At 52.2% G+C, this 23,149-nt stretch overlaps 2 protein-coding genes across 2 annotated transcripts in view; both read left to right on the forward strand.

The window, feature by feature from the left end:
- TRPV1 (transient receptor potential cation channel, subfamily V, member 1) overlaps window positions 1-4,838 on the forward strand; it is a 30,821-nt gene extending 25,983 nt beyond the window's left edge. The window contains 1 exon segment of the mRNA XM_008568852.1: window positions 3,956-4,838. Within this exon segment, the coding sequence (XP_008567074.1) occupies window positions 3,956-4,128 (173 nt within the window). The 3' untranslated portion in view covers window positions 4,129-4,838.
- Window positions 4,839-7,573: 2,735 nt separating this feature from the next.
- The window catches only part of TRPV3 (transient receptor potential cation channel, subfamily V, member 3), a 33,686-nt gene continuing 18,110 nt past the window's right edge, over window positions 7,574-23,149 (forward strand). Inside the window, exons 1-7 of the mRNA XM_008568877.1 lie at window positions 7,574-7,884; window positions 10,300-10,420; window positions 16,689-16,793; window positions 16,951-17,037; window positions 17,766-17,920; window positions 18,746-18,922; window positions 22,953-23,093. Of these exons, the coding sequence (XP_008567099.1) occupies window positions 10,302-10,420; window positions 16,689-16,793; window positions 16,951-17,037; window positions 17,766-17,920; window positions 18,746-18,922; window positions 22,953-23,093 (784 nt within the window). The 5' untranslated portion in view covers window positions 7,574-7,884; window positions 10,300-10,301. The remainder of the gene's footprint in view (window positions 7,885-10,299; window positions 10,421-16,688; window positions 16,794-16,950; window positions 17,038-17,765; window positions 17,921-18,745; window positions 18,923-22,952; window positions 23,094-23,149) is intronic.

The following is a 23,149-nucleotide window of genomic DNA, read 5'->3' on the forward strand; positions in this document are numbered from 1 at the left end:
TTTTTTTTTTAAAAAAAAAAAAAAAAAAAAAAAAGGAAGCTGCATGGCTACTTGCAACAACCTATCCTGAGTTATGGTGGCAAAGACATGATATAAAGCCAGAATTTAAAAGCTAAACCAAGTGTAAAGATATAGAAAATTCACAGCCTGGCCACATGGTAGAAAAGCAGAGAGCATTTTCAGGAGAAAAATGCAATGATGCAGGCCAGCAACTGTTTGCCAAGGAGATTAGCATAGAAGAGAGAGATTATCAAGAGAAGGGAAAAAGACCTTGAAAGCATTTCGGAGATCTTGGAGGCTTTGTGTTCATTACAGGCCCAGAGGCCTAGGGAGACAGAATGGTCTTAGGGAACAGGCCTAAGGTGCCCTCCACAGGCTCCCTGCCCAAGGCCACCTCAGGATGCTGCTCCCCACACAAGCACCCCAGCTGCTTTGGCTGCTCCAGCTGTGGCTAAATTGGCCCCAGATGTGGCTGGATGTGCAGCTTTGGAAAATATAAGCCAGAAGCCTTGGCAGAATCCACATGGTGTTAAGTTTGCTGGCTTGCAGAATGCCAGAGCTGTGAAGGCTTGGGAGTCTCCTCCCCAATTTCAAAGGGTGTATAGAAAAGTCTGAGGGGGCCGGCCTGGTGGCGCACTGGAGAGTGCGCCGCTTGGGAGCACGGCGGCGCTCCCGCCGAGGGTTCGGATCCCATGTGGAGACCGGTTCCCGCTCACTGGCTGAGCGTGGTGCAGGCGCAACACCAAGGGTTGCGATCCCGTTACCGGTCAGTAAAAAAGACAAAAAGGAAAAAAAAAAAAAAAAGAAAAGTCTGAGGGACCAGGAAGAGATCTGTCACAGGGGCAGATTCACGTCATAGAGCCTTTGCTAGAGCAATGCCAAGAGGAAATGTGGGGTCAGAGTTGCAGCAGAAAAACCCCACCCAGGCCATGCTTAGTGGAGCCATGGGAGTGAGACCACCATGGAGGCCCCAGATCTGTAGAGCTACTGGCGTGCAATGCCAGCCTGGAAGAGTTAAAGCATGGCCAGAAACCAGGAAAGCCATAGGAGTGGAGCTGCCCAAGGACTTGAGGACCCAACCCCTGCACCAGCATGCAGAGGACATTGAACATAGATTCAAGGTACAAGATTCACCAGCTGTAGGATCTGATGCCTGTCCTGTTGGGTTTTGGACTTGTTTGGGACCTGTTACACCTTTCTTAGGCCTTTTTCTCTCTCTTTTTGAACAGGAATATGTACACTATGCTTGTCCCACCATTGTATCCGGAAGTAGATAACTTGTTTCAATTTCACAGATGGGACCTTGAGACTCTGGACTTTTGAGTTGAAACAAGTCAAGACTTTGAGGATGAAATGAATGTATTTGTATGTGAAAAGGACATGAGTTTTGGGGGGTCAGGGACAGAATGCTGTAGGTTGGATGAGACCCCCACCCCCAACCTCACTGAATCTTAAATCCCCACCATAACTGCTGAGAGTGGGAAATCCTATTACGGTAATTGAAAGGTGGTGCCCGGAAGAGGTGATTAGATTGTGGGACCATGCCCTAGTGAATGGATTAATAATAGTGGTCAGGGCGTGGTTCTGAGGGCTTTAAAAGGAGAGCCTGTGAGAGTCTCTCTCTCTGCTCTGCCATTTTCTGCCATTGTGAGACCTCTGCATTGCTGTAAAGCCACTACCAAAGAAGACCCTCACCAGATGTGTTCCCTGGACTGTCGACTTTCCACTGTAAGCAATAAATTTTGTTTTCTCTCAAATTACCCAGCTGTAGGTATATTGTTAGAAGAACAGAAACAGACTAATACAATATCCCACCATTTGCAGCAACATGGATGGAACTGGAAACAAATATGCGAAGTGAAGTAAATCAGGCATAGAAAGACAAATATCACGTGATCTCACTCTTTTGAGGACTCTAAAAAAAAAAGTGGTTCTCATTGAAGTAGGGAGTAGAATAATTGTTACCAGAGGCTGGGAGGCAGGTGGAAGGGGAGAAGTGGTGTACTAACAGGTACAAAACTGTTATCTACTCTAAGTGAATCATTGTGCAGTATATGCATGTATTGAAACAATGCACTGTAACTCACAAAAACAAAAATAAAATTGAAAAAACAAAACAAAACAAAACAAAACAAAACAACAACAACAACAAAAAAAAACATTAGCTGCATGTATTTTGCCCAGTTTTATGGTTGTTGACAGCAGAATGGTTAGGCTGGTACTTGATACCCCACTATAGCTGGAAGTAGAAATCTGTTCTACCAAAAGTCTCATTTTGGAAAACTACTCCTGCACTTCATTAGCTTTCCAGTAGTCCTCCTGCAATACTGTGATTTGTTCCTATGAGTCTAATTGAAAGCACTCCCTATGTCATGTCATAATACTTATTGATTATCTCTTCTTTAACTGTTAACTGGTCAAACTTTGCTGGAGAGCTATTTGAAGATGGCTTTGCATGTGATTTGAGCAGTTTTCTAATATCACTAATTGATTTCATGAAATCCCACATCTTTTACAAGATTTCCTGTTTCACTTTGCAGTCGATTTGCATTATGTTTGCATGACATTGCTGGCTGTTTACAGCACTGCACACTTACTATGATATTAAAGACCTTGGCCCAGTGACAGGGACACACACGTCCATGTGAAATGGGGCAGGGATGGGGGATGGGTGGGGTTCCTTGATTTCACACCTTTAATTAATTATTAAATATTTCCTGAGGGTTTTGCTTCCCTGCCCAACTTTGTAACTGTAGAAACTCTAGTAATGAATAGTCACATAATTCAGATAACAAGGACCTCTCCTCGCCAAACAGCATGTGTGATTGGGAGGGGTGAGGGAACGGATGGGAGATGGGCCAGGGAAGAAAAGTGGTGAGTAGAGGAGCTAGGGGGAGCATTGGAACTGCAGCAAGTGGGCACTGGGAGTCCCATGCCTCCTTTCAGGGCCCTGGAACTGGGTCTAAGCCATGCAGTCCCTGAGGCTGGGTATCACGACCACCCAGCCAACCCACAGATGGTATCCCAGTGAGCACTTGGCCAATCTCCCTATGGAGCTCTCCTGCTTCTATGCTTGAGTTTCCTGAGGGATTCTCCTTCAGCAGTTGGTATTTGGAATCAAACTGGGGTTGGGGGACAGGCTGGTGTCAGCGTGCAGGCCTGGGGGAAACACCAGGACTGAAGAATTTAGCTGGAGAAGTCATGATGGGACCAGCCTCTGGAATTCCTGATGCCTTTGAGCTGTGGACAGTGTTGGACACCAGCAGAGGGGCCTGGATCATGGCCTGAGGCTGGGAAGTGTGAGTTTAGGCTGGTTTTCCAGAGAGTTCAGACCCAAGATGGCCAACCAGAGGGCTTGGCTAACCAGGGCTCTGGCAAATGAAAGGAAAGCACACATAGCTTTCCCTCTTGGCTGTCATTTCTCTGAGGTGGCTGGAGGCTAGAGGTGGCCATGGGGATGACAATTGGGTCTTCCTCAGGAGCTTCCTGGGATTTTGGGCTGTACTTGAGGTCTCCACCTGGGGCCCAGTGTCACCATTCTTCCCTTGGCACTGTTCCCAAATGCCCTGGTGGGGTCTGGACTCCAAATCCTGATTCTTTGGCTGGTGTTCATCACCCTGGAGCTGAGCTGGTGTTGAGCAGCTCACGTGGCTGGGTCCAGTGTGCTCTGTGGAAACCTCCTGTGCCTCCCACTTGGGCAGGGAGGAAATGGAGCCGAGAGGAGCAAGCGATAGACTCTCATAGGGTTGCAAGCAAGTCAGGGTGGGCTGCAGGAAGAGAACATATGGATGAGGCTCTTTGAGCCGCTGAGGGGAGAGGAAATTGCACCTCCTGAGTCCAGGTATCTCAGGAAGCACCCTCCTGCCTGGATCTCCTTTAACCTGGAGATTTGTGAGGCCAACAAATAAATGTTTGTTTTGCTGCATCGCAGTAGTAATGATGTTTTGCCCTTCAGTTTCAGGGAGAAACTGGAAGAACTTTGCCCTTGTTCCCCTTTTAAGAGACACCAGTACTCGAGATAGGCATCCTGCCCAGCCGGAGGAAGTTCACTTGAGGCAATTTGCAGGGTCCCTGAAACCAGAGGATGCTGAGGTCTTCAAGGATTCTGCTGCTTCAGGGGAGAAGTGAGGGACCCCATGCAGGACGCGCTCAGTGCTGGGCCTTGGGATCCCCCCCTGCTACTGGGAACAGCGCTCTGACCACAGTCTGGCTGGGTACTTTCCCAAGACTGCAGTGGACAAGCTGAGGGAAGCACTGTCAGATGCACAGGAAGAGATCGCATCCAACCATCACTGTCCCCAAGTGAAGCTCTCAACAGGAAATGATCTGGCTTCCAAGTTTTTACTGACTTTATCAAACAGTGCAAATGGTAAATCTCTATTGGGACACGTTAGGCCCGTGTTTTCTTCCTTTTTATATCACTGGGGGTAAAAGTCAATGAAACCTAGAAAAACACCTTTGAGAACAAAAAACTGCCTTTGATGTAAAATGCCAAAGCCCCCTCCTCTCTGTATTGTGCTTAATCTCTCGCCTGCCCAGAGTGGTCTGGGGATGAGGACGTTTACTCCCCAGAGAAGGTGGGGGAGGCTGGTCCCATTCCCACCTCTGACAGAATCAGGTTGTTCCAGGAGTGACTTCATCCTGCCGTGTGTTATATCACAGTCTCAAATATATTAGCTCTATTGCAGTTCAGATAAAAGTGCAGACCACATCCCAAAGCCACATGGTGAGAATTTTTCAATGATCTTCCATTTGTAGTGACCACAATCCTGCTCCCCTGCAGTGCTACGTTCTTCCATCCCCTTCCATCCTGCCATCCACCAAATAAACATATATATACACATATATATCATGTCAAGTGTGATGTTTGTGCCAGTCATTGGGCTGGCAAGGATAATTGGCTCTGTGCAGTCTATGCACGTGTGTGTGTGTGTGTGTGTGTGTGTATGTATGCACACTCACTACCCTATGCGGCTAGCAGCCTCTGGTCACTCTTTAGTTATTACTCATGGAGAAGGGAACTCCTTCATACCCACACCTACCATAGTGAGGAAACTATGGTTCATGGGCCAGATCCGGCCTGTCACAAGTTTGTGTTAGCAAACTTTTATTAAAACCCAGCTGCACCCATTCACTCACATATTGTCTGTGGCTGCTTCCGCACTACAATGCAGAGTTGAGCAGTTGCAGAAGAGACTGAATATTTCACAAAGCCTAAAGTATTTACTATCTGGCCTTTAACGTAAAAGTTTGCTGACCCTTCCTTTATGGATAGAATTTAAGAAACAAATAATCCAGAAGAGAGACCTGTCCCAGACATGGGTGCACTGTGGTAATGTCTGTGGAATGTTGACGGAGCTGCCTGGCCATGGAACTGTTGTATGTTTGTTCATGAAAGGATGGATGATTTGGCTGAGCTGGGGGTTGGCCCTACCATGAGAGATGTTTCTGGAGGAAACACTGGGCCCCCTCCTCCATGTTCTCCAGCATCACACCTACCTCAACACACGAGGCACGACAGAGGAGCCCCAGGGCTGGTCCATGAGGTGCCCATGTGTGAAGTGAGTTATGGACAGACCAGGACAAGTGAGCATTGAGTAAGAATACTGATGGCCAAGATGTGTGGAATGTTTATGAAAGTGTTTGATGTGTGTTTTCCTTTAAGCTCATGAAAAAGCTATTATTAGTTCCATTTTATGGATGAGAAAATCGAGGCCCCAACAAATTAGTAAGCTTACACAGCCACTAAGTAGCATTGCCTGGCTCTGACCCCAGGCAGTCAGACTTCAAAGCCTGGTTCTTAACTGCTGTGTCAGGTTGGCTGGCAGAGAATGGGCTGGGGCATGCCAGCCTATCCCTGGGCCAGAAGGGAGATGGGAAGGTTTCTTGCTTCCTGCTGTGGGCCTGGGACTCCTTGTCTTACCCCTAGGCCTTCCTTAGAAAACATTGTGTAGATGTCAGATATCTGCAAATTGGATCAGCTTTTGAACTTACTCAGAGCTGGGAGGAATCCTGTGGGTGTTCTTTTGTGAAAATGAATGATCAAAACCTTTTGTGTAAACCTGGGGTTGTTTAAAGAAGGAAATACCTGCAACCAGCCCATTTCTTTTCTTTTCTTTCTTTTTTTAAATCAACATGCTTTATTTTTAGAGCAGTGTTAGGTTCACAGCAAAACTAAGCAGCAAGTACAGAGAGTTCTCATATACCCGCTGTCTGCACACCACCCAACCTCTCCTACTACTGACAACCTGCACCAGAGTGGTACATTTGTTATAGTCACTGAACCTACTTCGACACAGCAGAGGGGGCTTCATTTATGTCTTGCAAGGCACATTGCATGCCTTTGGGCGGCAGGTATGGGGCCTCTTTAATCAGTTCCCACCTGGCCTCTGAGAAAAAGTACTAACCCAAGGAAAACTTAAAAACATTTGGTGACACTCTCATCTCCAGGATTCTGAGGCAGTCAGAAGCAAGCTGGGGGTGGTGGTGAGGGGCTGAATCAGGAGAGGGTCTACGAGTAATAGAGGGGGAGCTGTTCAGGCACAGTGACAAGATCTCGAATTGTGCGTGGGAACTTCAGGACCCCCTTGACTTAAACTGCAAAAGCAGCCTCCCACTTCACCCACACCTGGAAGGCTGTTCTGCCCCCTTGCTGGCCACAGGTCCTGCTGTCCTGTGGCCTAGAAGCCTGACCCTGCCTCCTGCCTCCTCCCCAGGCTGGAAGGTTGCAGTGATGAGGGATTGAGGGGCTTGCCTCCTGATGGCCGTCGGGGAAGTCCCTGCTGCATCAGGCACCAGCACCATCCCAGTCAGCAGAGACTTCCTGCTCCACCCGAGTCCAGTCTTGCCCGCAGGAGCCGATGTGCAGTTCCTGAGTGAGGCAGAGGCAGGCAGGGCCATCCTAGCCTTGCTCCACCCGTTTTGCACCTGGGCCAGAAGGGAGGGCAGAAGTCTTCCTACAACGCTCTGGCCTTGGAGAAAGGTGGCCTGGGCAGCTGCTGGGAGAATAAATCAACATGACAAAAACAATAATAGCTAATAGCTGTCACTGCTTATTGTGTTCTTTCTGCGCTCTGGACCTTGATGTAGCCCTTTCTACTCACTCTGTCATTTAAGCCCATGGTAACCTTGCAAGATGGGTTATTATGCACATTTCACAGATGAGGAAACAGGCTCAGGAGAAATGATTTGCCTAGGTCATACAGCCAGGAAGGGGCAAGGCTGTCTGTCACTAAGGTCCATGATGCAAGATTGCTGTTGGGAAGCATTGAATGGGGACCTCCTCTGTCTCTAAGGAACCTGATCCTAGGGACTGACTTTGAAGGACAGGTGACAAGTCTTGGGGCTGGCTGCCCTGGGGTCAGCCCTGGCTGTGACCTTTCCTCCCACGGGTGAGGGCATGGCACTTGGCCATTCATTAAGTCCTCCCACCTCCATGATCTCTTTAATTCCTCATGGCATCCTTGGGAAGGAGGTATTATGATTCCTATTTCCCAGTTGGGGAAACTGAGGCCTGTGAAAGGAAGTGCCTGCCGAGCATCACGTACAAGAGAGGGAAGAGTTGGGACCAGAGCTTTGGCTTTGGCACCTGCTGTCTCCCCTGCCTTTTCCCCGGTTGGGTGGGGCTGCTGTGTGGGTGTGGGTTGACTCATGCGGGCACGTGGGCGGGCGGGCACTGCTGCTGTGGCTGGTGGGTGTGGCCTGTCTGGCACCCAGGGCAGGTGGCCCAGCCAGTTCTGTCTCTGACACCTCATTCCAGCCATCCCTCTGCCTGCGATGAGAGCCTCCTGCTGCCTCAGCCACAGTCTGACTGGGGGGCCTTGGGCCCCGGACATGCCCGGATCTCCGAGCAAGGGCTGCCACCACCACCTGGAACCTCACCAGGTGAGTTGTCCCTGGGCATAGCCGCCAGTGCCCTCCAAGGCCCCTAGAGAGCCCAGAGCGTGGACTTCAGGGGTCCTCTAGGCCATGTCTGCCCTTTGGGGACAGGCTGTGGGAGAGGGTTGGAGGGAGCTTGGTCTCTGGCAGGGGAAACAAAGCCGTGACTCTTGGCTGCGGTGTGTGTGTGAAAACACAGGTTCTGATGGACGCAGGAACATTTCCCTGAGGTTTGGGAATCCCAGGGAGGCAAAATATCTCATGGCAGCTGAGGGGCAGAGGTGAGGCTCTTGTCTCCCCCATCAGGCCCAAGGATGTGGCTCTTCTGAGCAGGAGTGGATGGGAGTTCAGGATGGGATGAGGTGGCCCTGGAGCTGGAGAAGGACAGGGCCTGGGCCTCTCGCAGATGCTGAGCCAGTAGCCGTGGGGGCCTCTCTGTGGCCCCTGGGCCTGGCTATTCAATCAGCGTCAGAGCTGGGGAGGAACAGCCCACTTCCCAGGTGAGGAAGCTCCAGCCCAGAGAGAGGAGGGCCAGGGAGTGAGAGAGTCCAGCAGGTGAGGAAGCGGCGATTATGGAGTGACTCAGGGAGCTAATTATAGCTGCTGCAGTCCCAGTGCAGAGTTACGGTGACCCTCTCCTGCCCCGGCTGCCCAGGACAGCCCACACTCATGGGCCAGGGCAGGGAGGAGGGAACCACTGGCTGTCATGGGTCAGGGCTATAGGGTCCTCGGGGACCACTCAGCACATTTCTCAGACGGAAAACCAGAAGCTCAGGGAGGGGAGAGGTATGCCTGCCATCTCTCTCCTTTGATCTTGGCCCAGTTCCACCACAGTTTGCAGAGCTGGGGAAGATGGTAAAGGCTGCCCCAACCTCATCAGGCCTTGATGGGATACAGGCAGGGACCTGGGTGCCCATGGCTCCCTCTCAATGGGCTGCTCCACCTGCCTGACCTTGCGGCCCCTCCTTAAAGCCTCCTGACTCCAGCGCCTACACTCCAGGGCCAAAGCCCTTGCAGATGACTCCCCCTATCCTAAGCCTGCTCACTGTTAGTGGGGGCAGGGGCTGTCTCATTTCCAAACCTCACTCCAGCCTGATGACAACCTGTTCTGAACACTTCCTCCAGGAAGCTTCCTATTTGGGGCAGGATCACCAGTGGCCCCAGCTCCACCCCACCCAGCTGGGCTCTTCTTACAGAAACCTATCCTTGTACCCCCACCTCTGTGTCTCACATGAGTTCCCTGAAGTTGACTCAAGCTGAGATTGGCCCCTCCACTTATGTGGAGTCACCTGCACACCTCATCCTATGTGGCCAGCTGGCCCCCTTCCCCATCCTAACAGCCCCCACAGCAGCCTCCTCGGCCCCTGGCTGCTGGTCTCCCCCACCTCCTACACAGCCTGCTCTCACTAAGAGGGTTGTCTCCTATGTAACCTGAAGCCTCCCATACTCCCTGCTGCCCTTGGGATCAGCCACAGCTCTGAAGTGCTGTTCGATTCCTTCTCCATGTGGCCCAACCTACTCCTGAGCCTCTCACTGTCAAGTGCTCCCCAGGACCCCCCCAGATCCTCAGCCACCCTAGCTCCTTGCCACTCACTCAACTTTCCTGACCCCTGGTCTTTGCCCAGGCTGTCTCCTCTGCCCAGATTGCCCTTCCTCCACAAAGTGGCCTTTAAGATCCCCTCCAAGAACCCTTTCCTTAGTCTCCTTGGAAGATGTATCAGTCCCTCTTGCCAACACCTCTATACCCTTTGGAGCTCAGCACAGTGCCCAGCCCATTCTGGGCATCACAAAGCAGATCTGGACTGAGAGTTAGCCTCTTCTGTTTCAGGAGGAGGGGACTCAGTTGCTTCTCCAAGTGAGAGGGGAATGCAATGGACAGACAGCCATGAGCTGGTTACACTCAGCTTTGGGTGGGCAAGAGAGATGATCTGTGTATTAGCTGTGGAGACCGCGAGGGCACTGAGAATCCAAAACACAAGAGGAGATTGAGGCTGTGTTATGAAGAGCATAGTGTCTAGAACAAGGAAGGTGACAATCCTGCTCTATGGAAGTCAAACCTCTCTGAGAACTGCTCTAAAGACAAAATCTGAGGGGGATATCAAGAAAGCAGAGTGCGCCTGGAGACGGGTGGAGCTGGAGATGGTGTCTTGAGAGAGGCTAGGGGCATGGTGGTCTCTACCTGGATGCTCTGCTGGGCTTTCGTAGGACCAGTGGAGCAGAGGTGCTGGAGCAGGGAGCAGGGGAAGCTGCAAGAACAATCTCCCTGTCCTTGAAAAGAGTTGGTGACTTGGGAAGGTAGGGAGTGAGCTTCCTGTCTTAGGGGTGTGAGTGGGGGCCAGTGGTGCCTTATGGGGGTCTGAAACGCCTGAAGTGCCTCCATGCCCCCTTCACCTGAGTATCTGTCCTATGACTGTGTTCCAGCCATGAATGCCCACCCCAAGGAGATGGTGCCCCTCATGGGCAGGAAAGCTGCCGCCCCCAGTGGGAACCCTACCGTCCTGCCAGAGAAGAGGCCAGCAGAGGTCACCCCCACCAAGAAGAGGTAGGACTAGTAGGTACGAGCCTGGGCTCTGTGCAGTGATGGGCACAGGCGGGGACCTGGCACCTACCCCAGGGAGCGCTTACCTTGGGTAGACCCAAGACTCTGTCTCATCTGGGGTGTCCTGGTGCCCAACTAGGTACAACCAGGGGGCAGTGGGTGGGGAAACAGCACTGCACACTCAGGAGGCTGCACTGGGAGGCCAGTACGATGGGCACAGTTAGGGAGGCCTCCTTGGAGGGGTTGGGGGCACTGAGGCAGGAACAGTCAGGAAGGCTTCTGGAAGAGGGGAGGGATTGCTGGAGCCATCCTTGAGACAGGAGCAAAAGGTGGGTGGAAGTTCTAGATAGCCTGGACTCCCAACTGGGTCTGTTTTTCACACACGCGCCAATGGCTTTCACACCACTGTGCACCCAGCCAGACACTCAAGCTCCCTAACCCACCTGTGCAATGAGGTCACCAGAGGTGGCACCTGCTCAACAAATGATGGTGAATTGTGATCACACCCACTAAGTGCCGCATGCTGCCTGGCCTGCGGTCAGTGCTCAGCACACCTTACGTGATAGTATTTTTGTAACCTTCACCATCATCGTTGTTGTCATCACTCCAAGGGGTCCCTGGGAACTGGCCAACGCTGGGACGGTTAGCTCCACTTCTCAGCTGGGGACACGGAGGAGGTCAGGAGTGGAGAAGGGACTTCTCTAGGGTCACACCTCCCGCCCCTGAGCTGCCTCTATTGCAGGTCTTCCACCCCTCAGTGGCTTCGGTGCCTCTCACGCCCCCTTGGCCACTGCCTCCCCACCAGCTGTGCTTCCCTTGAACTCAGGTGTTGCCCAGTCTAGGTTGGCCCTGGCTCATCTGCCCCCTTCCCAGGCCCCCATGGGGCCAGGGGAAAGCTTGGTGCTTTCCCTCTGTCTGTTGGTTCAAGTCATAATCACCAAGGTGTCCTCTATACCAGGTCCAGGGCCCAGAGTGGGGAGACTGGGACACAGAGAGAAAAAATACCTGCTCCTGCTCACAGTCTGGTGAGAGGGGCAACAAGGAGAATGTGGGAAGTTTCTGGAGACAGGTGAACTAGTCCAGTGGGGCCTGAAGAGGGGAGGGCCATTCTGATCATGTGGGCAGTCTTGGGGCACTTCCTGGAGGAGGTGGTGTTAGAGAGGATGTTGGCAGGTGGAGAGGAAGGGAAAGGGCATGCCAGGCAGAGAGATGTGGGGACAGAGGCTTGTGGCAGGGACCAGCAAGGAGGCCGGTGTAGCTAGAGTGCTCGGTGGGTGGAAGAGTCTTTGGAGAGATTAGTCCCATTGGTGTTGGGTCTTGGAGATCAGTTAAGAAACTTGGACAGTCCTGAGGGTAGTGGGGAGCCATGGATGGATTGTATGTGAGAGGGAGGGTAGGGCAAGATTTGCATTCTGGAAAGGTTACTTTGAGTGATCCATGTGGACGATGAATTGGAGGGGAGGCTGGGGGTAAGGAGACCATGAGGGGGCTGTTGGGAAGCTCAGATGACAGGTGGTGAAGTCTGAGCCTGGGTGGTCAGGGATGGAGAGCAGAGACCTGGTTAGAGAGCAATTAGTATCATGGGATCAACTACGGAAGGGAAGGGAAAAAGAGGATCCAGGAGACAGCCCCTTTTTCTTGTGGGGTGACCTGGAGGGATGGCGGGGCCATCTCTGACGTGTTCACAGCTGAGAAGAAGGGGCAAGATCAGGAGGAACAATCCAAGTTTAGGTGTAAATGTTGGGTGAGAGGTGCCATGGGATGCCCAGGTGGAGGCTCCATCCTGGAATTCAGGAGAGAAAACTAAGTGGACGTGGAGATCAAACAAGTGTCGTAGGACCATGGGGCAGCCTGGGTCTGGGTGGGCTTGTCTGCATGAGAGCAGAGACGTCCCTGAGCTAAGCTGGCAAGGACCCCCTCCCTGGCTCTCTTCCCCCTTCCCTTTCCCCCTCACTTTCCCAGGAGAGGTTTGGACCTCGGGGAAAGACTGAGGACAGAGTTTCAGGAAAATCCCAGCTTCTTCTTTTAGCAGGATCTGTCAAGCTGCCTTTTCAGAGCCCATCCCCATCTACAAACTTAGCTACAAGCTCAGCTCTGGGAAGCCTCAGCCCAGCCAGGGGGCTGGGTGTGAGGTGTCGCCTTTGTTTCCTGAAGTGGTGGCCGGTAAAGCACTAAGGAAATATGTACCAATGGGGTAATTGAAGGCACCAGGAAGTCTGGAGTGGGGAGAGATTTTTGGACCTGCGAGCTTTTCCTGAAGCATTGTGACATTCCCTGTGAGTAGCTGCCATTGTGGCCTCCTTACTGAGCCCTGGGCAAAGTGATGCCCAGGGTCAGGGATGCAGGCCGATGGAGGCTGTGGAGGAGCTGGCCCTGTAGAGCTCAGAGCACTGGGGTGTTTTGTGGCACAGAGCAGGTGGCTAGACAGGCTCCTTCCCAGCCCTGGGGCTGCTCTGGATGGATAGTCCTTTGCCTTCAAAAGGACAGAAGTGCAGGAGACATGGTGTGGAGCTGTTTGCTCACCTGAGTTAACAACAGCCAGGTGGTATCCCTTGGTCTGGGCCAAAGACAGGAATAAACAAGCATCAACTGCTGCAGGTCAGGAGCCAGGACATCAGGTGGCCAAGGCCTTGCCTTCTTGAGCTTGTTCTGGTGGGCGGGATGCGGTGTGGGCAGTGGTAAGTAGGGCAGGCACGGGACAGGCCCTCATGGTCTAGCAGCTGCTCATGTGCTTGCCAAACCACTGGGCCCTCCCCAGCCCGATGTCACTCCTCTGCTCCTCACACCTGTGCTCCAGCCCTCACCTTCCTCGAGGAGGCTTTTCTCATGCTGCTCTCTCTGCCTCCAGTGTTTTTTCCAAACCACAGGCTTGCTTGAAGACCCAGACCAAATCCCACCCTGACAGAGCACAGAGCTTCCCCCGATCCTTGTCTTCAACTGGAAGGACCTTCCCTTCCCTGCAGCTCTGATAGCCCAACCCCTCTCTGAAGAGGTTGACATGGTCATTGGGATGATGTCTGAGCTCTGGTTGAGATGTCTGAGGATGGGGTCCCTGGAAGGATCATCTCCTTAAGTTTCCTGCACAGAGCATATTAGCAGAACTTGAGTAGGTAGGCGAGTCAATGAAGTAGCAGGCGAGAGAATGAGGACAACTGGGTGAGTTGCTGAGTAAGCGGCTGGTGGCTCAGCACAGCCCTTCAGCACAAGCGAGGACACTGCACAGCAAGTGAGACGAGGAAACGCTTCTTCCCCTCCCCTGGGCCCTCAGCCTCAGGCCCAGAGTGGACAGATGCTCGGCTTCCTGGACCATCTTTGGGCCCCTGTGGGCTCTTGTGGGAGGCCCTGAGAAGGTGGGGGTGGTGGAGGAGAGGCTAAGGACCCCTCCTCAGCTTCTGGTGAAAGACTGGGAAGGGGATGAGGGTCAGGAGAGGTGAGAGCGTTGGGCAACTGAGAGCACAGGGGGAGTCATCTGAAGGAGGCAACCTCCTAATGACATTTATAGTTTAAGGTTGTGTTGGTCTGTCTGCTTATTGGTGCTGTCCACCATCTCTCCATCCATCCGTCTGTCCGTCCGTCCATCCACCCATCCATCCATCCATCCATCTGTTCATCCATTTATCTATTCATCCATCCATCTACCATCCATCCATTATTTCATCATCTATCCATTATTCATCCATCTATCCATCCATCCATTCTTCCCTCCACTTGTCTTTCACTCCTCATCTATCCTCCCACTCATCCGTTCAGTGAGGTCTTCTGAGTGTCAGAACCAGTGTTGGGGAATCAAGGATGATTCTGGGGAATCAAGGATGATGCAATTGTAGTCCCTGCTATTGAGGAATGTACAGCTGAAGGATAGTGTATTGTCCAGAACAAAGAAAGCCACAGCCTCACTGTAATATGCCCTGGTCTGACCCCAGGGGCCAGTTCTGATCAAGCCACTGCAGCAGCAGCTCTGGAAAGGAAGGAAGTTTTGCCTACTTGTTCACCTCTGTATCCCCAGCTCCGGGAACAGAGCCTGGCACATCGTAGATGCTCAGTAAATATTATTTGAGTAAATGCACCACTAAGGAGCTCAGATATGTAAGGTTGGGTGGGGACTGGGGAGGGGCTGGACTGACAGTCTTGGGGAAAAAGCTGTGGGTGTGGGGGTTGAGGTTCTGTCTGGAGAGGTTGGCAAATCTCAACTAGGATGTTTTGGGGCTGAGCTGCCAGCAGACATTTGGAGCCCCTGGGTCAGGCTGCCATAGTGGAGGGAGGACAGTTATGGGGTGGCAGTTCTGGGGCACTTTAGAGGTGCAGGGGAGTGGAAATCACACATGTTGACCTCTGGTGCCCACTTCAGCTGAATAGTTCTTAAGTGGACAGTCCTGGAGCTGCCCTGGCTCCAGTGTTCAGACTTTAGGGATCAACTGGCCCAACCATTATCCATTCAGGTGAGAACACCTAGTTCAGAGATGGCAAGTGACCACCTGGGGTCACACAAGAGGCAGAGGCAGAGCTGTACTAGAACTCAGGCTTCGGTTTGCCAACCAAGGGTTTATTCTTCTCTTTGTCTTCTCTTTTGGAAGAAGGATTTGATTTTAGGTCAGGTCAGAAGGGTCCTCTTGATGCGCAGGAGACAGGTAGGTGAGGGCCAATGTGTCAGCCATAATGCTCTCTGCCTCACTTATGGCCTATTTCTGGATTATCTCTGAGCCTTCCAGGCTTGTCTAAGGCCTGGAGGAGAGAACAGGGATTCCCCAGGTAGGCCCCAGCTCTCTTTCCTGCCTGCCCCACCCTGGGCAGTGGCTGCATCTGGCAGCCTCCTCTGTGGCTGATCCTGCAGCTGGTTTGGCTGGAAGAAGGCCCAGAGGGCTGAGGCGAGAGCAGGGCGAGAGAGTGTGGATTGCAGTGTGAACTGTGAGCCTGGACATTAGGAATCGGCTTCTCTGACCAACCTGTCTTCTACCCTGGGGCGGGGGGTGGGAGTGACAATGGATGAGTTGCTTCTCCATACTGAGCCTCAGTGCCCTTATCAGTAGAATGGGGCCACAATCCCCTCCCTGCTGCCCTCCTTTATGAAAATGATACGGCTGGGACTGCACTTTGGGAGCTCTTCTGTGGTCTTGTAAGGGAGGGAGGGGACATGTTGGTCCTTCTGGGCCTGGGAAAGACGCAGGCAGCGCAGGTGCTTAGGAGCCCTGTGTACCTGCAGAGAGGCCCTGCTGGTTAGGAGGCCTCGGTGCCGGGCAGGTTGCAGAGCCAGCCGTTGTGCTGCAGCAGCTGCAGGGTGGGGGTGTTGCTGCAGCTGAGGTCGCTCTCTGCCTGATCCTCGCCATCCTGGTTGTCACCAGAAGCCTCATCTCTGAGTGTGATTGTGGTTTACAAGGTGTCTGCATTTGTGCCTTGGGTGTGTGTCCTGCCTCTCATGGGTCAGTGAGTGTCTCCCCATCCCTGGGGCTTAGCCTGGCCACAGGGCCCCTGTATCTCTTCTCTCAGCCCAAGGAGAAAGCTGACCCTTGACCCTGCTTCTCTCCTTCACTGCCTGACGTGGTGTCCTGGGTTTTCCTTCTTGATGAAGGATTCCTAGCCCTGTCTGTCTCCTGGCCCCCTGAGTCCTCCCTGCTCTGAATCAGCTGTTCTTGGCCTGTTTGCTGTTGTGACAAACAGCACAAGTGCTGATCAAGGGGGCCAAGTGTGGGGACGGGGGCAGTGCCTGAGCAGCCAGTACAACTCTGGCCCCTTCCGTCTCTCTCAAGAGCCAGGCAGGCCTGCGTAGGTCTCAGAGTCTAGGGTCCTCCCCTCAAAAGGGCTCCCACTTCAGACCTGGGGCCTGAGGGACAGTTGGGTGGCAGTGGGGGAATCTAGCTCCTGTTGCCATGTTCCCCATCTTTGGCAAGGCCTTCACACCCGGAGGCAGCTGCAGTCAGGGAAATCCCCCTCAGGTGTTAGGCCACTCCCAGAGGAGGCTCTTGGGCTCATCCACCCAGGATTTCTAGCGACAAGAGTCACCCAGACCCAGCTTTGAATCCAGGCTGTGCCACCTCCCTGCTAGGCAATGTTAGGCAGGTTGCTTTACTGGGAGCCTCCCAGTGCCCATCTGTGAAATGTGGGTGACAGTGACAGTATTGATCAGCAAGGGCTGCAGTGAGGGCCAAGTGAGGCTGCGTGGACAGAGCTGGGTGAGTGCTCGGGATCAGTGGGTGCCCTCCGTGACAGGGATGCAGGACACGTGGGTGGACAGGCCCTGTCCAGCTCTGATGGCCTTGCTTGGATGTCCCTTCAGTGCACACTTCTTCCTGGAAATAGAAGGGTTTGAGCCCAACCCCACTGTTGCCAAGACCTCTCCCCCCATCTTCTCCAAGCCCATGGACTCCAACATCCGGCAATGGTGAGTGCCCGCCCCTGGCCTAGCCTCCTGCCCTGGGTCCAGCGCTCAGCTCCAGCAGGCGGGCAATGGCTTGCCCTGGGCCACATGGCCAGGCCCAGCTGGGCATGCTACCATCGTCCATTTTTAAACCTCTCTTCCTTCCCCCCCACACTCCCAGCATCTCTGGCAACTGTGATGACATGGACTCCCCGCAGTCTCCTCAGGATGATGTGACAGAGACCCCGTCCAATCCCAACAGTCCAAGGTAAGTCTGGCCCTTCCCCTCCCCCACTGTGCCCACCGAGGGGAGGTGGCAGAGGGACAGGCTCCAGGGCCCTGCAGGGGAGAGAAAGAAGCCACCACTCCCGAGCCCATGGCTGTGATGTGTAGGACATTTTGGGGGGAGGGGGAAGTGGAGTATTATATAAACTGTAAAATAATATTATTCTTTATAAAACTCTCAAACAGTAGTCTGCAGTGGAAAGAGAGAACTTTAGCATGATATCGTTGATGTGAATTAAAAGCACATGCATACGCTATACTACTGCATTTTGCAAGAACACATGCAAACAAAAGGAGACATCAGCGTGTTACTGCGGCTGCCAATTTGGAGTATGGGGGCGGGGAGTGATAGATTAAAAGAGTTTAAACAACACAAAATATGACAGTGAAATTTCCCTTCCCTTAATCCCATACTTTGGAGTAATCACTAGTAATAACTAGTTAGGCTTATATACTCCCTGATTATTACTAGTCTATCCAAATACGTATTTTGATACAATGTGATCACATATGGATTAGGAGGGGAGCCTGGAGGGCAACACAGAGCCTAGAGGCCCTGGGCACTAATGCAGGGATTGCAGGCATTGGGACAGGTGCGTGCCATTTGCGGGGGCTATTGTAGCACCCTGTAGGCAGCTCTGGTGGGAGGGGAGAGAGAGTGGGGGCTGGGGTGCATGTGTGGTGTGAGTTGGAAACATTTTCTGGCCTCAGTGCAAGCCTGGCCAAGGAAGAGCAGAGGCGGAGAAAGAAGCGGCTAAAGAAGCGCATCTTCACAGCCGTGTCTGAGGGCTGTGTGCAGGAGCTGGTGGAGGCGCTGGTGGAGCTGCAGGAGCTTTGCAAGCGGCGCCGTGGCCTCGATGTGCCTGGTCAGTGCCTGGTCCTGGCAGAGGGTGCGGGACTGGGGGCCCTGCTTAGCTCCTGCTGCCCATCTCCCCACCCCCCAACCCCTGCCACCAACCCATGGTGCTGGAGCATGAGGAGCTTTGAATGCTGGGCTAGGGACTTTGAACTTGACTGTGAGGGCAACGGGAAGCCATGGAAGGGTTTAAGCGGGTGAGGGTCATGGTCTGGCTATGGTGCGGAGCGTGGGGGTAAAACTGGAAAAGGCCGCTGTACAGGCAGAGTCAGGACCTTGAAGCAGGGCTGGGGGAGGGGGAACATTCTGGAGAGATCTTCAGGCAGTGGCATTGGCAGGACTTGAGGACATGGGAGAGGGAGAGGCCCAGGGTGGTGCCAGTTGGAGTGGGTTGACTTGGTGGATGGTGGAGCCCTAGCTGTCTTGGGGACCAGGACAGTGGCAGGTTGAGGGAGAGGCAATGAGCTTTACTTGCAGGCCTCGAGGAGGGGACAGGCTGGAGGTAGAAGTTTCGAGGTGTCAGCACTGAGAACAGTGGGAAGCCATGCAGTGGGTGAGATCGCCGCCTAGCAGGCAGCAGGCGCAGAGAGCAAAGAGCAACAGGCCTCAGATAAGACTCTCATGGGTGACAGGGAAGGAGGAGCCAGCAAAGGAAATGGAGGAAGAGCAGCTGGAGAGACAGGAGGAGAGCCAGGGAGTGCGGGGCCAGGGAGGCCAGCGGGGGGAGTGGAGCAGGGTCTAGAGGCCTGAGGCTGCAGCTCCTGCACCTGCCGGGCTGGCAGGGCCAAGGGTAGCCAGGGACCCACTGCGGCTGCATCCTCTACACTGTCTATAGACTTCCTCATGCACAAGCTGACAGCTTTGGACACGGGGAAGACCTGCCTGATGAAGGCCTTGTTAAACATCAACCCCAACACCAAGGAGATTGTGCGGATCCTGCTCACCTTCGCCGAGGAGAATGACATCCTGGACAGGTTCATCAACGCCAAGTACACAGAGGAGGCCTATGAAGGTATCCTGCCCGCCGAGGGGAGGGTGGCTATGGGACTGCAGGGCCACAGCCGGCCATGCCATGCAGAGGCACTGCTGCCACTGAGAAGCCTGGAGCACTTGGAGTGGTGCTGGACACATGACCGTCACTCCTCTCTTCCTTCCTTTATTCTGCAAATAATTTTGAGGACCGACTACATGCCAGGTGTTGTTTTTGGCACTGGGGTGCAGTGGTGAACAAGACAGATTAAGGCTACTAGTCTAAATAAGGTAATGTGACAGAAAGTGACTGGGGAAGAGCAATGTTAGAGTAGACGGTCCGAGAGGTGACCTTTGACCTGAGGCCTGTGTGATGAGAAGGATCCAGAGCAAGGCTAGGGCAAGAGCCCCGAGATGGGAATGAGCGTGGTGTGTTTGAGTAAGGGAAAGAAAGAGAGATGAGGCTAGAGAGCCAGGCTGGGGCCACAAAAGGCAACTATTAGTGTCATCATCATCATTATTAACTGCCCATTTGGGTCTCAATTTTGTGGCTCCCCTCGCAGGTGGGCCAGAGAGGGGTCAGGAAGACCAAATTTGGGATAAAGTTTCCCTGCCCAGGAAATCCACTGTGAATAACCAGTAAGGTGTGTCCGCCTCTGAGGTTTTGGAGAGTAAAGAGCCCTTTAGGGTCTTACGAGGTGCTTGTGCAAAAATGGTTGGCTTAAGAATAACCGGATGCCATCTTGCTGATATTCCAGGGGGCGATAAACATCTCAGCTTTTTCCAGGTGGGAGTGTAGCTCAGGCCCTTTACCTTTCTCATGGGAGAAAGTTGCTTTAATTTATTGTTTGAACTCTGCAGACTCTCAAAAGGGGTTTAGTTACACATAAGAGCAAGTCAAGAATTGTGACAATTAGAAGCTATGGGGTGGAGGAGAAGAACCCAAGTTCAGCCACTGAGTGCTGAACTGCACACTGAGCTCCCTGGTAGCCAAAGAAAAGAGAGAAATTGGATAAGACATATAGTGTTCTCGGCCTGTCGGTAGGGAGTTGGCAGTAGTCCTGTAAATGAGAAGTTCAAGCTTGATGCCTCAACCTTGCCTGTTCTGATCCTTCTCTCCTTTCAGTCCCCTTCTGTCCCCTCCTTTCTTCTCATCAGTATTTCAGGGACTTACAGACTCCCTATTCTAGCACATTCCCTTTGAGGTCAGGGATGGAGTCTGCTGCCCGTAGTTGATGCCCTGGTGCTCTTAGGGTCTCATGTAAGACATGCTTAATATATATTTTTTGAATGACTGAATAAATGAAGGTTGTTAGTGTCTCTATTAAGGCTTTGCTGTCCTGGCCACAAGTCCTTACCTGTCTCCTTTCTCAGCTTCCCCTTGTCCCTTCCTTCTTTCATAAATCTGCCTCTTGCTGGTGGGCTTGTGGGGGGCTCCGGGCACCCACTTTGTCTCTGCACAGTGGGAGGAGACATTTATCCCCACCTTCCTAGAAGCCAACCCCATCACTGTTCTGTCCGCTGATGGAACCTGCTGATGCCCTCCCTTCAGGGTTTTAGGCTGGGGGTTCAGCAGAGTAGCATTTTTCCTCACTTTGGGCAGGTCGCTTTGCCTCTCTGAGCCTCAGTTTCCCCATTCAGTAGGATCTAATGTTTCCTCCCTATGCTGCTAAAAGGATCCAATGACAACTTCATTGATATTATTTTTAAACATTTTATCAGAGGCTTTCAGAGCCTTACTTTTTTCTTTTAACAATTATTCAACTAAAACATTTTATTAAAAATTTTTTAAATGTAAAAGTTGAGATATTAGCATAATGAACCTCTATATATCCATCATCCAGATTCAACATAACAATTGTTTTTTAATTACATGAATAGACTATTTACATGAATAGAATTTCATTGTAAAACATTCCAACATTTTACATAAGTTAAAAGAAAACACCCTTTACCTGTCTCCTACTCTCTGTATCCTCTGAGGACTTTTCTTTGACATATGTGGATATGGGCGCATTGAAATAGTTTTACTTATTTACTTACTTAACATAAAGTAGCCTTGTACTATCTCACTGCTCCACACTTGCTTTTCGTGATGAACTCAATGTCTTAGAGAACTCCTCACGCCAGAATATGAAAGTCTAGCTTCTTTTCACCAACTTAGTCTGCAGTGCAGCCATATCATGGCTAATTTCGCCATTTCCCTATTGACAGACATCCGGGTGGTTTCTAATTTTTTACTACGACAATGTCGCAGTGCACGTTCTTTTCTATTACCTCGTGTGCAGGTGTGTATATGTTTTAGGAGAATACCTGGAATTGGAATATCTGGGTTCAGGGCATGCATCCATATTTAAAATTACAATCGTGTTTTGACAAATCTGCCTCTGGGAGGTAGTGATTTACTCTCCCCTACGACAGGGGACAAACGTACTCATTCTCCCACCCTTTCACTTAGACTGGAAACTATCCTTATCCTTTTTTGGGGGGGTCTTTGCCAATCTGGCGGGTGAAAAGTGTTACCTCAGTGATTCCAAACATCTTTCACTTTGTTTATTGGCTATGTGTATTTTCTCCTTTGTGAGATGATTGTTTATACTCTTTTCTCAGTTTTCTTGTAGGTTATTTGTCTTACTATTGATTTGTAGGTACTCTTAATATATTATGGACTTCAGAAAAACACATCATCTTTTTTACACATCTCAAATATTTTCAGCCTATCATTTGTCTTTTTTTTTTTTTTGTCTTTTTCCGTGTCCGGCAACGGATCGCAACCCTCAGTGTTGCCCCTGTACCGGACCGGGGACCGGCAACGGGATTGCAGCCCTCGGCGTTGCCCCCGCGCCTCGCTCAGCCAGTGAGCGGGAACTGGTCCGTATGTGGGATCCGAACCCTCGGGCGGGAGCGCCACTGCGCTTCCCAAGCGGCGCACTATCCAGTGCGCCACCGGGCCGGCCCCTATCATTTGTCTTTTAATTTTCTTTAAAATGTATAAGATGTCTTTTGAAATACAGAAATCTTTAATTTTTACATAAACACATATGTCAGTTTCTTCTTTGTGGTTTTCTGCATTTAGGATCTTGCTTAAGAAGGTCTTCCCTTCCAAAAGGTTAGTTATAAATATATTTTCCAGTTAAAAAAAAAATGCTTAGTTCTTTAATCCATCAGGACTTTATATTTGTGTATGACATGGTGACAGTCTTTGGAAAATACTGTTTCTGTTGAGACATTTTGAGAAACCCCCGGCCCATACCAGCCCGGCATCTGGTCCCTTCCATTTGGACAATCTATAGTCTCCACCAACAGGGTTAATGAGTCTCTCCCCACCCTTCCTTTCCCCAGTCACCAAAGTGTCATCCACCCACCTTCAGGGCCAGACACCTGGATCTTACCTGACACGCCCCTTCTCCCCCAGCCCCCCAGACCATCCTGAGGGCTCTCTCTCTTTGGGGTCTATGGACTTCCTTCTCTCTCCACGCTTACTGTCCCCACTTTAGTTCAGCCTTCATTATCTCTTTCTCTGGTCTTGGCTTCTTCTAACGCATCCTCCAGGTTTGCAGCCAGAGTGATCTGAAAACACATGCACAAAACCCAGAACTCTGGTCCTGCCATTTCCCCGCTTAAAAGCCTGCTGTGAGTTCTCACGGCCCGTGGTGTAGGCTCTTCCCTCTCACCCTGGCTCATGAGCCGGCCGCACCCGGCCTCGCCGTGTAGGGGCTGCTTCCCCTGGGAAGCCCCCAGACCCTCTCGGCTCTGGGTGCCGCAGTCCTGCGCCTGTCTGAGTCATAGCACCCAGTGCTGAGTGAGACTTTGAGTCTCTGGAGGGAAGCATAAAAACTGCACCCCGCGTACCTCTGTCCCCCCAGCGCCTGGGACCGGAGCACGGAGCACGCGCTCCATAAACATTCCTGGCGTCCCCGCAAGCGAAGTTGGGACTCTTGGTGGCCGGGTGACACAGACAAGCAGCTATTGTTTCCCTGTGCTTCTGAGGAGGGGATGGAGGCCCGGGAAGGTGGCTATGTCACCCGGGGCCCCAGGCGCTGAGCGCCCCGCCACCCCCGCCCGGTCCGCAGGGCAGACGGCGCTGAACATCGCCATCGAGCGGCGCCAGGGAGACATCACCGCCGTGCTCATCGCCGCTGGCGCCGACGTCAACGCCCACGCCAAGGGGGTCTTCTTCAACCCCAAGTACCAGCACGAAGGCTTCTACTTCGGTGGGTGCCGCCCCCGCCCCGCGCCAGCCCGCAGGCGCGAGGTCCGAGGAGAGGGG

The sequence above is a fragment of the Galeopterus variegatus genome, unplaced genomic scaffold (assembly GCF_000696425.1).
Source record: "Galeopterus variegatus unplaced genomic scaffold, G_variegatus-3.0.2 Scaffold25, whole genome shotgun sequence".
Taxonomy (NCBI): domain Eukaryota; kingdom Metazoa; phylum Chordata; class Mammalia; order Dermoptera; family Cynocephalidae; genus Galeopterus; species Galeopterus variegatus.